This window comes from Chelmon rostratus, chromosome 19, assembly GCF_017976325.1.
Source record: "Chelmon rostratus isolate fCheRos1 chromosome 19, fCheRos1.pri, whole genome shotgun sequence".
NCBI classification, from domain to species: domain Eukaryota; kingdom Metazoa; phylum Chordata; class Actinopteri; order Chaetodontiformes; family Chaetodontidae; genus Chelmon; species Chelmon rostratus.
This window is the reverse complement of record NC_055676.1, coordinates 21,326,659-21,341,712: the sequence shown is the minus strand read 5'-3', so window position 1 is coordinate 21,341,712 and position 15,054 is coordinate 21,326,659. Positions and strand designations below refer to the sequence as shown.

The 15,054-nt window shown below is 41.0% G+C and overlaps 1 protein-coding gene across 1 annotated transcript in view; it reads right to left on the bottom strand.

Annotated features, from left to right (window-relative positions):
• Nucleotides 1-5,900: 5,900 nt before the first annotated feature.
• Nucleotides 5,901-15,054, bottom strand: part of LOC121623360 (arylsulfatase B-like) — a 36,252-nt gene continuing 27,098 nt past the window's right edge. Inside the window, exons 6-8 of the mRNA XM_041960627.1 lie at nucleotides 14,191-14,261; nucleotides 9,245-9,352; nucleotides 5,901-8,617 (exon numbers count right to left, since the gene is read on the bottom strand). Coding sequence (XP_041816561.1) covers nucleotides 8,352-8,617; nucleotides 9,245-9,352; nucleotides 14,191-14,261 — 445 coding nt within the window. The 3' untranslated portion in view covers nucleotides 5,901-8,351. The remainder of the gene's footprint in view (nucleotides 8,618-9,244; nucleotides 9,353-14,190; nucleotides 14,262-15,054) is intronic.

The following is a 15,054-nucleotide window of genomic DNA, read 5'->3' as shown; positions in this document are numbered from 1 at the left end:
TCAGGCTCTTTACCCGCTAAATGCTCCACTGCGTTCATCGGCTATAGCCGCTAACTATGTCTGTCTGCTGTTTGCTGCTGTACAGGTAGTGTACATTTTTGGGGCTTTTTTGCTGCCTAAAACACTGATTAGAGCAGTGATAGTGTAGCACAAAAGTGTCACACCGAGGTGAGGTTTGTCTCGTCTTGGGTTTTTGTCTTGTCATTTCCTGTTTTATTTTGTGAACCTAACTCTCCTCTCGTTTCAGAGCACTTGCCCTCCCTCATGTGTCACCGGTGCGTCAGCCTGATTACCTATTGTCACCTGTTGCCTATTACCCTCCATGTGTTTAAATAGTCTGCGTCTCCCTTGTCTCGTGCCAGTGTGTTATATGTCTTGAGGTCGTTTCACCCGTGCCAGCCAAAGTTCCACAGCCACAGTCCAAGTCGTCTTGTAAGCCTTTGATCCTCTTCGTGAGCGTTTTGTGTTTGTTAAAATTTCATAGTTTAGTTCTGAGTTTTGTGATCCTTTGTTATTTCTTTGTAGATCCATAGTCCTCTTTACGAGTGTTTTTTGTTCACGCTAAGGAGTCATTGTTTTCTTTCTAGACATTTCTTAGTCCTCCTTGTGAGCGCTTTTTGTTCTATTTTCAGAGATAACTGTTGATAGTCTTCCGTCATTAAAGAGCGGTGTTTACTTTGGTTTTTGTATAAGTGAATTTCTTACGTTGGGTAATTTTTGATAGCTTTGTTATTTTTTCCTCCTTCTGGAGCGATTTCTGTTATCTAAGTTTTATAGCCTCGATTCCTATTATCAGAGCGTTTTGTGTTTTTCTAAAATTATTTTGTTCCCATTGTGTTCTGACCGCTATCAGGTCCAGAACGTTTTTGATCAAGAGTAAATTTCATAGCCATTGCTTTCACGTTCATCGAAGAGATCATTGGTTGTTTTTGTGTAAAATAAAAGTCGGTTGCTGCTTAACTCTGCACCTGAGTCCTCATTCCAGTCCCGGCCTGACAAAAAGTAAAATTATGAGTCATTAAACTCAAACAACCAGCTGAAAGAGGCTAAAACACTCCACTGAGCTCAAAAATGTACTTTTTGAAAAGACATTTGTGTCCATAGTTGCAAACTGATTTGTTCAGTTTTGTTAGGATTCATCTTCTTGAAACCATGAATGTCTGTACAAAATTTTGTGCCAATCCATGAAGCTGTTGATGCTGATGTTGAGAAATTGCACGGGATAAGTGTAAACCTTGACCTGGTGGTGGTGCAACAGGAAAAGTCAGGGAATGACCAAACGTACGAGGGATCATCCTCTTGGGACCAAAGAGATCTGTACCAAATTTCATAGCCATCAATACAATACTTTAAAAGTAAAAGCCCGACGTGTCAACATGTCAGCGGTGGTAGAGGGAAAAGTCAGCAGATCATCAAACTTATTGTGGTTCATCCTCTGGTGTATTTCACCTCAATTCAATAACAACTCCATCTTTAAAAACTTTTTTGTAATGTAATTTTCCATAGTAATATTTCAGAATATATGGTTTGAAAATAAATATTTCATTGCAATATCAACAGTGTTACCAAATTTCATTTTTACTGTGTTATTACACTAACAATATTACAGTGCCCTATGATTACTAAGTAAGTAAATGCATTTAAAGTGTACTTTATTTGTATTTAACCTTCTAATTGCTAAACTGTTTATCCTTTTTCCTTCTACTTACAGCAGAAATTTGTTAAGGTATAAATATCCATTAAGTACTTTACTGACACCCCACGATGAGTAAATAATTGCCAGTTATTTGTGGGCTGTAATCTAAATAAAAACCAAATCTTGCCAATTGTTCCCAGGGAGTTTATTTTGTGCAAAATCCTTATTTCAAATTTTGAAGCAGTGAGAGTTTAAAGTCCATTCAGATCTCATGTAGAGAATCTGGCCTGGTAGCTCAAACTGCATTTATTGTGCTTTCGTTTTGAGTGTCAAAGTGAAAGTCAGCCAGAGTCACAATGATCCCAGGAACTCGACGGATAGCATCAGGGCTGCTATTACTGAGTTGTTTAGCCAGAAGACTTCCCTTGTGTTTTCACTCCATCCAAGTCTCATTCGACTGACCGAGGAGCACAAATAAGAGGGCACTGAGGGCCTGGCACCAGCTGTTCCACTCCTAGTCACAACAGTCTCAAAATAGTCCATTCATGCTTGTTCAATGTCGTGTAAAACATACACGATTATACAAAAGTTGTTGTTTTGCTCTGTTCCTGTTCTTCAAAAGGGCCAACTGCATATCCTCATAACGCCTTCTGTGAACATATTTTTACTGAATTCGGCAGCGATAGAAGACTGGGGGCTGGGAATGGGAGATGGTGCATGCATGCACATACGTCTGGAAATAATGTTAAGGGTGGATTTCTGCCATGCAGCAGATAGACTGACATACTGGACCTGAATACATGCAGCCTTCAGAATGTGAGCAATCTGCATTGACTGGTGTTAGCTGTGAGTCTTTGGCTCAGCTGTTAGCCCCCCAGCAAAGGTTAAGACACCGATTTAGAGAGAATGTGACATGTAGACTATCCAAATGTCCATGTAATACTGCGTGAAGAGCCTGTCTTTAGAGCGAGGAATCAGAGACGCTAAGACAACTGCTTTACAGAAATGAGAATATGTTCAGTTATAATCACTGAATGACTTAATACGCCTTCAAGGGGAAATTAGATTCTGGTTCTGTTTGTTGTGAAAGAAACAAATATGAGAATCAATGATTATTTTCATTATCCATCAATCCTCTGGATTTATCGTTCGGTTTATTAAAAGGCCAGAAAAAAGCACTAACTGCTCTTCGTGCTCTGCTGAAATCCTGATGGTGATGATTCAAAGTGTCAAAAACCCAGAAGAAGAGAAAGAAAAGCAGGAAGTCCTCAAAGCTGAGGCTTTGATGTGACATTGCTATAAAATATTACTATTATTTAATCAAAATTTTGCATGACTTGAACTAGACCATGTGACTTCATACTGTGGTCAGCACTGTTATCCCTCACAGGAGTTAACCACGCTTACACACTGTTTCACAGCACCCAGCAAGGCTAGGCTAGGCTAGCAGCTGGCAACTCAGATAAAGCTATGAATATCTGAAGAAATTACTACAGATTCGAAGAGAAAAACATCTCACATTTTAATGCAAATATTTCCTGTCGGGTTGCAGGAAAGTTGCAGAAATCTCTAAGAGCGAATGGAAACTTATCCCGTGTACTTCTTTCCATGTTAAGCCTTTCTTTGGTATTCCATATGTAGCAAATATTTACACTGTAATTTGCAGGATTTAATCTAAAGGGTTGCTGTTTGAGAATAAGAGAAGTACACTCAGACTAAGCTCCTTTTATCACAGCTATTATCATTCTAAAGCTTTTCTGTCTGTAATTACTCTTATTTGCTGTAGCAACAAGTGAGTTAAGTTGCACGAGAAAGGAACAGAAACCAAAAAGACAGCACAACAGTCTAATAATGCCTCTTTGTATCAGCTCCTGCTCTGTGGTGGTCTGCCGACATTGTGAGGGATTTTTTTTTTTTTGTTAGGTGTGATGAGCTGTTGGATTTCCCCCTTTAAGGCTCAAGGTTCAACACATTCCTGGCTGCACTGGTCAGTACGATTTTAATCTGTTTTCACAGGCAGGCAGCACAGACAGACACAATCTTGTTTGGAATTCCAGTCCCACTTCACTGTGAGGCCTTCAGTGTCTCCTTGTGGACATACCAGAGGGGCATCGAGGGTGGCGGCCGTTTTTGTGTCCCACATGCGCTCTGCATCAAAACATCTCCGCCTCACGCCGGCTATCATATCTTCACGCTGTCATATCTTTCAGGGGCTCTCACACCGGAGGCCCTCTGATGGCACACATAGCTCTGTCCCAGCTGAAAAAACAAAACGCAAAAAGGGCCGTGGCGACGTCTGAGCGTCGATTCAGCAAAGGCAAATCAGAGTGCATTTGGCACTCTGTGAGGAAGACTTCACAGGGTCGAGTCAAAGTGCAGGATTAAGTGTGAAAGACACACCAGAACCACTTTGAAAAGTATGAGGAGGAGACGAGTTGTGACACCGCTGAGGTTGGCAGCTCATAATGAGAAGGGGGGGAAGATGGAATAACTTGTCAGGAGGGGTAGTTCACCACAGACGGGGTATGAGAAGTGCAAAAGCAGTCTGCAGCCGGGCTGAGAAACTCTCAGGCAATGGTTTTAAATGAATGGCAAGTGCTGGCAACATCTAATTACATGTGCTATCCCATCATGCTCAGATGCAGAGTTTTGATTGCAGAGTAAACGAACAGAACAAGAGAGTGATAAATTTATAGCTTCAGCAACGTCAGAAGTGCTTTCTCTGAAACATAAAGTAATCCTGTGGTATTCTGGTAGTCACCCATTACCAAAATCCCAGTTTAAATTCCATTCAACAGCCACTTTGGTGGGTGGTGTGATGGTGGTGAAGCACATGTACACTGGAGTTCATACAGTTTCTTTCTCAAAATCAGAAACCACTTAAAAAGCAAGAAAATATATAAATAATTGACACAAAAAAAGGAGTTGAAGCATGTGAGTGGCAGCGCACAGTTGCCTTGGGCAGACCATATGGGCTGGGCTGTCACTAAATAAATAATTCAGTGAAAAGGCCTAAAATCTGAAAAGACACTCATTAATTAAGCATCAAAGTTCAGTCTGGGACAAATCCCTACTCAAGGTCCACTTACAAGCTCTCTGGACGGAGTTCAGTTCGGTGGCTGTCAAGACTTTCAGGGTGACAAGCCGTAAAAAGTTTTATGGACAGATTCATACCAGCTACTGAGCTCACATTTCAAAAGAGCCGTCTCCAAGGCAACAGAGCAAACTCAATGTGTTGATGAAGACCAGGTGATGTGGTTGAAAGCTCAGGGAAAAAGTAGGAAGTGGGCTGATTTGTTCCACATACTTTCCAAACCTCCTTAAAGGAATAGTTAATGATAATAATTATAATATTAATAGTTAATTTTCAGCATTTGTCTAAATGATCGTGTTAATTTATTTTTCTTTTATTTCGTTTCTTAACTGTTACTTCTACTTCAGTTTGTTTGCAGATGACTGATTCTGTTTTACATTTCACACAGTCCAGACTTTCTGGAATCAGGTTCAGTACATCTTGCTCAGTTAAATCTTATTATTTCATATCGCACTGTACAAAGAGTGAAAGAGCTGAGAGACTACAACAACATCAAAATCAACAACACAGCTTTGACGTTCGCTAACAATTGTTCCAAAAAGCACATTTATAAAGGGAAAAAAACAGTTTCTGACAAACTTACCTGCTGATGTCAACAGCTCCACTGTTTTCCTCAGCTGCCAATCAATTCACATGGTGGGTTAAGGGTCGCAGCCCACATTAGAGCAGGGCCGCCCACTCACTGCAGGGAGCATTTCCTGTGGTAGTCTGCATGCTGCTGCCAATGAGAGGTCATACACTAAGGGGTCAAAGGTCAAAGAGGGCGTTCGCATCTAGAAAATTAGTTTCGACTGCTTAGATTCCAAATATGCAAATGATCCCTTTGAAAGTATCAGACTCTTACCCTTTAGTATATTTGTTTTATGTCATTTGGCGACTCTAACAGATCAAATACGAGGAACAAAATCATTTTCCACGGGAACCCAGAAAATATATTGTATTCCCATAACTCTAGATCACCTCTGTGAGAACAGTACGTTCATGAAGAACTGGCATGTGGGAGTTGTGGCTGAAGCCATAACAAAAGGGATACCTGAGATGCACAAGAAATTCCTCATTTTCAACCCATTAAGCACCAACTTATTAACTTCAAGGCAACTGGAAGGGAAACAAGCAACCTAAAAAACACTTGCACCATAATTAGCTGAATATTAGACAAACACTTTCATAGACTTTTACCCTCTTTATTATGCTTGTTGTTGTTTGTTTTCAGAACAAATAAAATGGTAACATGTCTTCAGCTTCCACCAGTAGGCACTTCTGAATAATGCTGTGCACAATTACTTAATAAAAAATAATTGGCTCATATTTAGGGACATAGGGAGGTTTAAACAGGGATATTTAAAAAACATTTCACCTCAGACAAGCATCTGATCATTTCAGGCAGAAAGCAGACATCCATGAAATAAAGACAAAAATCTTTGTAGACACAACTTGATGCTCATTCACAATTAAAAAGATAACAGATGGGGTCACAGGTCTATTCAAACTCTGAGGGAAATATCTGAGTGATTGATTGATATTATTTATGGGTCATCAGACACAAAAAATAAAGAAAAATCCAAAAGATAATATGTTAAAGTAAAAACACTTATTTGCCAAGATATTAAAAGACAAAATAAAACACAAAAAAGCACAAGACATCCTACATAAAAGCTAAACAACGCAACCCTGAGAAACAAAACCAGCTCATAACAATTTAAAAAGTAAAAATAACTTTAAAACAAAGACAGCGAAAGTAACAATATCGTTGCAGACTTCATTAAAAATCTGTTACCTTCTTCCATAAACACTTCCTAACCTGACTTCTATAGGCTCCTTTCAGGTTTAACAACTTGATGAACAGCAAAGGCTATTCCTCAATATGGCACCAGAGTTATAAAAAAAAAAAAAACTCCACTATGTTGACCAGCTAGTTGCTAATTTTGTGTGTTTGCTGTATGATGCTGTGCAGGTTGTGTACTGTGGATTTAGGAGTTGTTTCCAATGGAAACAACCTCCTGCTGCTGGTGAAAGGGTGCACAACATGAGTGAAGCTGCTGTAAAAAACAAATAACATTTCTCAAAATAAAAATAATAATTAATATAGATTTGTGCTACTTTATGGTCAAATCTTATGCAAGATTTCAAAATCTTCAAGCATTTACTCTCTTTATTCACAAAAACATCTACTGCTTTCCTCTCTCCTGTATAATCCTTAAAAATACCAAAAAGAGACAATAGTTTGGTTGCTGAAATATTTCTTTCATCTTGTATTTAGGCGTTCTAAAAAAAATGGCAATTTTGTATTTATCTACATTAAGAGTGTTATTGCCTACTCTGGTTGCTAGGCTTCATGTGGGAGATCGTGATTGATCAAGTGAGGTGCCATCTGAAACCTGAGACTCCACAGAGTAACCGTAGACAAGATGACACCCTTGTGTATATGTTTCCAGAAGTTTTAACAGAGAAATCACAGGGGACAAGCAGAAGACGAACACATCGCCTGCTAATTTGGAAGGTAGAAAGCATCTTTCTATGTATTATTATCATGTTTCGGACTAAATATTTTCACTGCAGTGGATCGGCTGTCGATGTTACCAGACAGTTTTTGTTGGAATAGTGTCCATCGGTGGATCACTGAGGGACATAATTGGTACGATGCCTCAATGTTAATGTTAATTTTAAATGCGGTTGTCTTTCTGTTGCTGCCATTTATTGTGACTCTTGTTGTGATTGTATCTCAAAATGATTTGTGTCAATCAATTCACGAGGATCTTAGCTTTCTAATGGTGTATAATAAGAGACTAAACAGGAATGTTGTGTTGTGCCAATAAATGGGAAAAGAAATAAAAAAGATGAAATGCTCCTTAGGGCCCGTGGGCGAGTCGTCGGAATGGTAAGGCGTTTTAAAAAAGCCTGCTATTTCTGTGTGATGTTATGTTTAACATACAAGGAGCCTGAATCTTCTCTACAGTAGATACATAAAGTGCAACACCTGTAACAGGAAGTAGATGGTCTTCACAAATCAGCAACAGGTGTAACTTCACCCAGTCACTTCAACTAGCGTTACCCCTGGGACCATTCCACACACAGAGATCAATAATAACAGCAATTTCTCATTTGTTTCTAAATAATTAAATCATCTGTGCAGCCTTGTTTATTCGCTGTGTCCATGGAGATGATGATGAACACGGCCATAAAGGCACTGTTTCGCTACACAGAGAAGATAGTCTTTTACCTTCCTCTTAACGGTATCACTATATAACTCATACGAGTTCAGACAAGCTCAATATTTGGTTATTTGTGATACTATGTACAGAATGCTTGCAATTCTAACATATTGCTGCATTTTCGCTCAAACTCATATGGTCGTGGACGTCTGGATTCGGTACAATTAGCAGCACTTAGGGTTGAGCTGCTCTGCAGACTTACTCCAGACTCCAATATGCTGTGTTGGAACCGTGTTAGACTGAATTTATTGTGTGATGGACTGAGCTGTCTTTTATTGATTTACAATAAATCCAAATCAAAGAGGAAAAACATTTCTAAAACTTCATTATTCTCTAGAAAAGAGATCCCTGCTGTTGCGAACATGGTGTGTAAACATGGTCAACTAAGCTTCATCACTGTCATTGCCATCTAAGCCCAGGGTCCCCAGGCTCCGGAGGGGCCTGGGTCACATCTGGGGTCATCGGCAGGGAAGTTTACCGGCTCAGCAGTCTTCTGGTGGTGGTAGAGCCGACTGAGGAGATACTCCACTACTGTGGGGTACTGAGCAGACACTTCATTCCTCTCTTCTGGGTCTTTTTCTATGTCAAACAGCATTACGGGCTTCAGTGGATTCACCTGTGAGGGCTTCGACACAGAGCTCACGTTGCCGGGCCGGGGGAACCACTTATCGCAGCCTGGAGGAAATAAGATGAAGGACTGTAGCAGCAGTGGTGGAAAGTTACACAGTAAGTTTACTCAAGTAATGTACTTAAGTACAATTTTGAGGTACTTTAAGTATTGACTTCTAATGCAACTTTATAGCTCCACTCCACCATGATTCAAATTCATTTACTCCAGTACATTCATCTCACAGCTGTAAATACTTTTCTGATTAACATTTGGCATTACAGATTTATTAATTTTTTTCATTTATTAAAGATTAAATCAGCAGCTCCCAACTTTTTTGGCTTTTGATTTCTTGCGAAGAAAATCTGTGTCCAGTCGGGACCCCGTGACACGTTTCAGATGTCTGTGAGTTGTAAGAGTAAAAAAAAAATGCTCAGGCATTATTGCATCAGTAAAAAAAAAAATCTAATAATGTCATAAATAATCGGTCACAGGGGCAAAATTACTACACAACAAATCCTTTTACTTTTGATACGTTATGTACACACTGCTGGCAATACTTCTGTACTTGAACACTTCTTCCACCACTGATTAGCAGAGATAATAAGTGAACGTGTGTCTGTGCACAAGTGTGCATGATTTCCTGCTTCCCACTCAGACTAAACAGGCCATTACGGGTGTCAGAGGATACTGACCTGGGTAGCCAGTCAGCAGCTTCCAGTTTGAGGATCGAATGGCTGCGTGAATGGACACATTGAAGCCAGATTCGGCCCAGGCGGTCAACTGATTCTTTTCGGTATGACCTGCAGAGAGCAGAGGACAGAGCTGATCATGGAGGACATCCATTTATTTTAAAACTAGAAACTGCTGATTAAGATGATATTAGACTACCGCTGGACACAAAAAGCTCTCTGTGGATGTCTGTGTAAAGCACAGGAGTAGGTAGACTGGCACCAAAATTCAGTGCATACCTGGGAATCACAGTCAGTATCAAGTAAAGGTGTGAAAATAAATATGCCAATAAGAAACCTCTTTTTGTGTTGTAAAAATCAACAGTGGAACAGCAGCAGTTGAGTGGCTCAAAAGTTGCTTCATAACAATCCTTCCCTCCAAGAACAGAAATCGTTGTATGTATGAATCTCCTCCAACACATGGAACTTTGGGGCTGGAGGAATTTGACAAATATGGTGGTAATGTGGTCAACTCAGCACCACTCGTCTATTTCTGCCAAGAACAATGAATAATTTGCCATTACTGCAGTTGAGCACATTTGAAATCATGAAGCAAATGAGGAGCAAGGATCACAGTTAGTAACTGGCATCATTTTACAAGTTTCATAAGGCAAAAGTAAATAATCAGTCCTTGTTCTCAGACTGTCCAGAAATTTCTGCAGCCTCGTTCCACGAGCTCTTCCTGTTCTTATGGACAATGTCTCCCAGAAGTGAGCACACTTTAATAAAAGAGGAGATCTGGCTTTGGGAGGATCCTCAGGTTCATGGCGTGGTTGACCCCGGCAATATGGTCATGATTAGACAAATTTCCATGCAATTTTGGCGTCCTAACACTGTCAAAAACAAGTATTTCCTCACATTCTTAGGATATGGACAAAGTCCCACCCACACAAAACCCACATTCCCATCGGAGCTCGTTTTATAGAGTCGATTCAACCACATCGACATGACTGGAGAATTAAAACATTTCCGATCTCAGCGTTTCTTGTAACCACATGATAGAAGCTCTGACATCGGGTTCGTCACTGATCATTGTGAAAATGACATGTGGGTATCTTAATTGTTCTCACATGCATTGAGCTGGGTTGCTCAACGCAGAGCAATCCGAGAGGCAAACTTATCGCAGATTTGTGTAAACAACAGACTCGCAGAGCTCATGTCCTCCACAGTACTGACGTCATGCCAGATTCAGGTGTTAATATTGTTATGGAAGCAGGTGGAATGACAGATGATTTCAGCTCTGCTAACATCAGGGCTGATTAATTTAAGGGGAACCAGCTCTTCTTCCACTCTTGTTTCTTTACAGACAGGGGCCTCAAGAACTCAACACACACACACACACACACGAGCGCAGGACAAGGCAAGCCTTGCTCATCTGGATCCACAGCAGGAGAGTCCACAAATGGGCTCAAGAAAAAGGAGGGAGGGGAAGAGGAGAAACAGCGGGAAGAGACCCCGAGACAGCAGATGAGTGCGGACGGGAAATTTCGGGGTGATTTAAGGCTTGGACCAAGTCCAGGTTTTCTCTCTCTCAACAAGCAAGAAGTTCAGGGACCCCCCCTGTGACCCATTTAGTTGGGATCCCTCTTTTCACCCAGAGCGAGAGCACAGAGGAGGGATTTTGAAAAGCAAGCTGAAAGGAGAAAACATGTAAAAAGGGACAAGGCCTTTTCATGAGTTAAATAGAGGGCAGGGTCTCAAACAGAGGCTGGGTTAACAGGAAAGAGGGGAAGAAAGAACAAAACGAAAGAGGAATCTGAAAGAGGAGCTGGTTGTCTCTGTGGTGGCTGACGATAAAGATTCAAACGTAAAACATGAACGCTTGTAAAGCAGCGGTGTTGTTCTTAACTGGCCTCCATCCAGATGATTTAGATGGTGATGACCTGCAGTAAACTTAGAGGACAAAATGAGCTCTACTGGCTGAAGCTGTTTAAACAGTCGTGTCACAAAATGCTACAAATCAGTGATTGGACTATACGTGACTTATTTGTTGAAGCAGAGGCCAGTTGAGGGTGTTTCCAGTAGTTCTTGATTACTTTGTTTGCCTTTAATTTAGTTTATTTCATTTCACTGTCGTTATTTTCACTTTGTGTAAAAACGTGTGAAAAAACTTCACGTCACATATGACTGTTATGTCATTGGTTGCGTGTTGAAAGATCAGCGTCAACTGAGGTCAAAGTTGAAATAATTGGGCATCACCACTCTCCCCATAGGACAACAATGACACAACCAGCAAAGAGCGGCTTCACCGACGGTCATGTGTGGGCGCCTGAATGGCAGGAGACTTTAACTATGAACCACTGTTCACTGAGCTCACAACCATTGTTCAGACTTGGGAGGAAGTGTGATCTGTACAAAAGTTTTAAGGCAGGTGTTTCAGGTGATGGACTCCTTTCAGAACGTCTGTATCAGATTACCAAATTATACTACAGTGTTACATAAATTACTGATCAGTAATAATTAGTCTTCTGGCAAACTAATCATACAGAAAAATCATCTCCCATTATGTGCCCATTACAGTACATCTGTCAAACATTACAGTACAAAAATGTACTCCTCCTATACCTCTACTATTTTTGATGAAGGTGCAGCACCCTCCACAAAGTCAGAAATAGTTGCCAGACCAGGACCAGGACCAGGACCAGCTATTATTAAGTGGTTCCAACAAGAATGAGACCATTCCACTGTGTCTGACAGCAGGAAGAGGGGCAGTCACAAGACCTCTTTCCTGGAAACCTCCGTCCAATCACAGAGTTTAAACTGTAACCACACACACCCTGCCCTCAAACGTCAACTATCTCAGATTTCAACACTGTCGGCTGATTACAGGTTCAACAGTGACTGATCAGAATTTTAATGTTTTCCCATCAACATTCCTCAGATGAAAAAGGGCAGTACTCACCAAGATACAGCCAAAATGTGACAAAAAATAAAGCTAATTACTAGAATGTTTTCTTAAGTAAGTCAGACAACCTTTGTATATAAGTGGAAGTGGAGTGTGAGACAGCCAATACTTGGATTGAATTGTCTTAATAAAAACATTGCGGGCCATAATGAATCATGAAATTGAAGTAACGTGTGCACATTTCATAAAGCAAGCTTTCAAAATGAAGGACGTCTTCTTATAATAATCTAGACGCCATGTGAGACCAGCTGCAAACACACTCAAGACAGATTCCTCACAAACTTGTAATCCACTTAAACAATTTTCAAAAACTCATAATAAACATAAAGTGGATTTCTAATACACTAATGTGAGTTTAGTCAAACGTTATGCAACATGCTATTCTTAGGACCCAGTCTGCTTTGACTGGAGTTAATTGGATTCGTGGTGTCGGGTATTTGTGAGCGCCGGCTCAGACAATGAACCCTTGATACTTGTTGCCATATTGGGAAGACGGAGAAAGCGACAGAAACGAAGGAAGACACAGGACAGACATCACACACACAGAGAGGAGGAGTGGTAACAACATGCTTCATCGTATTGTTGTCACTGCCACATGAATAATGGCTAAAATGGTTTAACCTGGCCAAGAGTCTGCATGTTCTCCCTGTGTCTGTACGGGGTTCCTCACATGGTTCATAGACATGAATGAAGGTTAACTGGTGTCTTTGAACTGCCCGTTGGAGCGAATGGTTGTCCATCTCTGTTCGTCAGCCCTGTGACAGACTGGTGAAATATCCGGTGTGTACCCCGCCTCTCTTTCACCACCCTGCACAGGATGAGCAGGTACAGATAAAGGATCAATGGATTGGGTTTAAACCAGCGGTTCGCCTCCGAGTGTGCCCGTTTTGGCTCCACTACACCCACTTTTGTGGTCAAACAACACGTGTTTTGAACTAGTTGTGTTCTAACGTAACCCAACCCTTTCAAAGGTTGAAAAAAGGAGAGCTGGGCTTCTTTCTCAGCTCCGCACAGCTGACCAATCGAGCCATCAAGTTCGTGTGAAATTTCAATTGTCGATGTCGGAAAGTTGCAGAAAAGGTCAGAGCATAACTGATCCCTCAGGCACAGCAGTGCCCGAGCTAAATGCTAAGACTAGCATGCTAATATGTCCACAATGACAACACTAACACACTGATGTTAGGCAGGTAAAGTGTTTACCATGTAACTACAGTATCTTAGTTAAGCATGTAGCATGCTAACATTTGCTATTTAACACTTCATAAAGTGCAGCTGAGGATGATGAGATTGTCATTTGCTTTGCAGGTATTTGGTCATACATCAAAGTGTCAGACAAATTCAAAATTTGACCTGATGAAGGTGTTAATTGGAAAATGAAGGGATAGTTGTTCCAGTTCACTCTGAGGGGGACACAATTGTCTTTTGAAACCTCATGGTGGCGTAAGAGGAAAAGTCAGAGGGGTTCCACCTCTGGGAACGATGAATGTCTGCACAGAATAGCTGTTGAGATTTGTTCTGGACCAAAGTGGTGAACTGACCAACAGACCGACTGACCAACATTACCAATCCAACATTCAACATTAAATATTCAGCATTTACTGTATATTGAATACAAATATATATTTTTTACTTCATGCATTACAAAGTATTTCCTCAAAAATGTTCCATAATCCCACATTATCATCATAGCTTTCTTTAAGAAAGTGACAAGAAGTGAAACGATGGCAGGATTTTCTGGTATGAATGTTCTTGTGATGGGAACTCTGCAGGTGGTGTCAGCCAATGTTTGAATTTCACAAGATTGTCTTTCAAGATTCATGTCAAAACTCTTTCTTTACCACATCTGGGTCGGAGCACACGTACATGTACTGCCATACTTACACAGTGTGGGAACTCAACAGATGAAACCCTGCTGGAGGTATTAAATCTTTATATTAAATATTCTGATGACAGTATAGACAGAGTGGGAAAAGCCTCCTCTACGTACAGTGAAACGTGAACTTACATGGACCCTCATCGACATACAGGGGGTCAATGTTGTGCAGCAGCTCCAGTCTGGGTGAGGCAATCCCGCTGCTGTAAGATAAAAAAAAACAGTGTAACTCTTGGATATGGACATGGATGCAAAACCAACACACACACACACCGAGATGTCTGACTCATGCACTGTAAAATCCACTGGGATCTGTAAATCTAAACCAGCTGGCCGTCGTTCACCAGGCAGTCATATGCTCTGACCGCACTCCACCACAGAGAAAACACACTGCTCTCACTGACCACAGTGTCTGATAGCACAACTAAAATAACTCTCACTCTCTCCTGCTGCCTACTGTTCTGGGCCTTCATTTGTTGTTTCATTTCACTGGCCGAGCTGTCGGGCTGTTGTTTTGTGTAACGGGAGAACCGACTGAGAACGAGATGAAACTGCAAAGCAGTGAGAGCAAACAGCAGTTTGTGTCCTGCGTTGTCGTGTTGCTCGCACCGCAACGCCAGCAGCCAGCGGTCAGCTGACATGTGTCAGCCAATCCAGTCAAGTGGAGGCTGTGAGTAGTAGTTTGCGGCCCAGGCTAAGCCTTGATTTTCTGCTGGAGCTCTGCTGTAGCCCTCAATTTCACCTTCTTCACTGCGTCCACATTTAGTTTACAAATAGTGTCAGTCAAACAGGACTCAGTGACAGCTCGAGTGATGACCTGTTCACAAAGTAACATGGAGAGTTCATCTGTGGTCTGCCAACAGTTGCATATGACTTATTCTATCACTCGGTTTCTTGCAAGGTTCTCCAAAACCTGAAAATTCAACTATAAATGATTACATTTATTACGTATAAAAGATCAAAAACATCTCGGGTATGCTGCCACATAAAAGGATT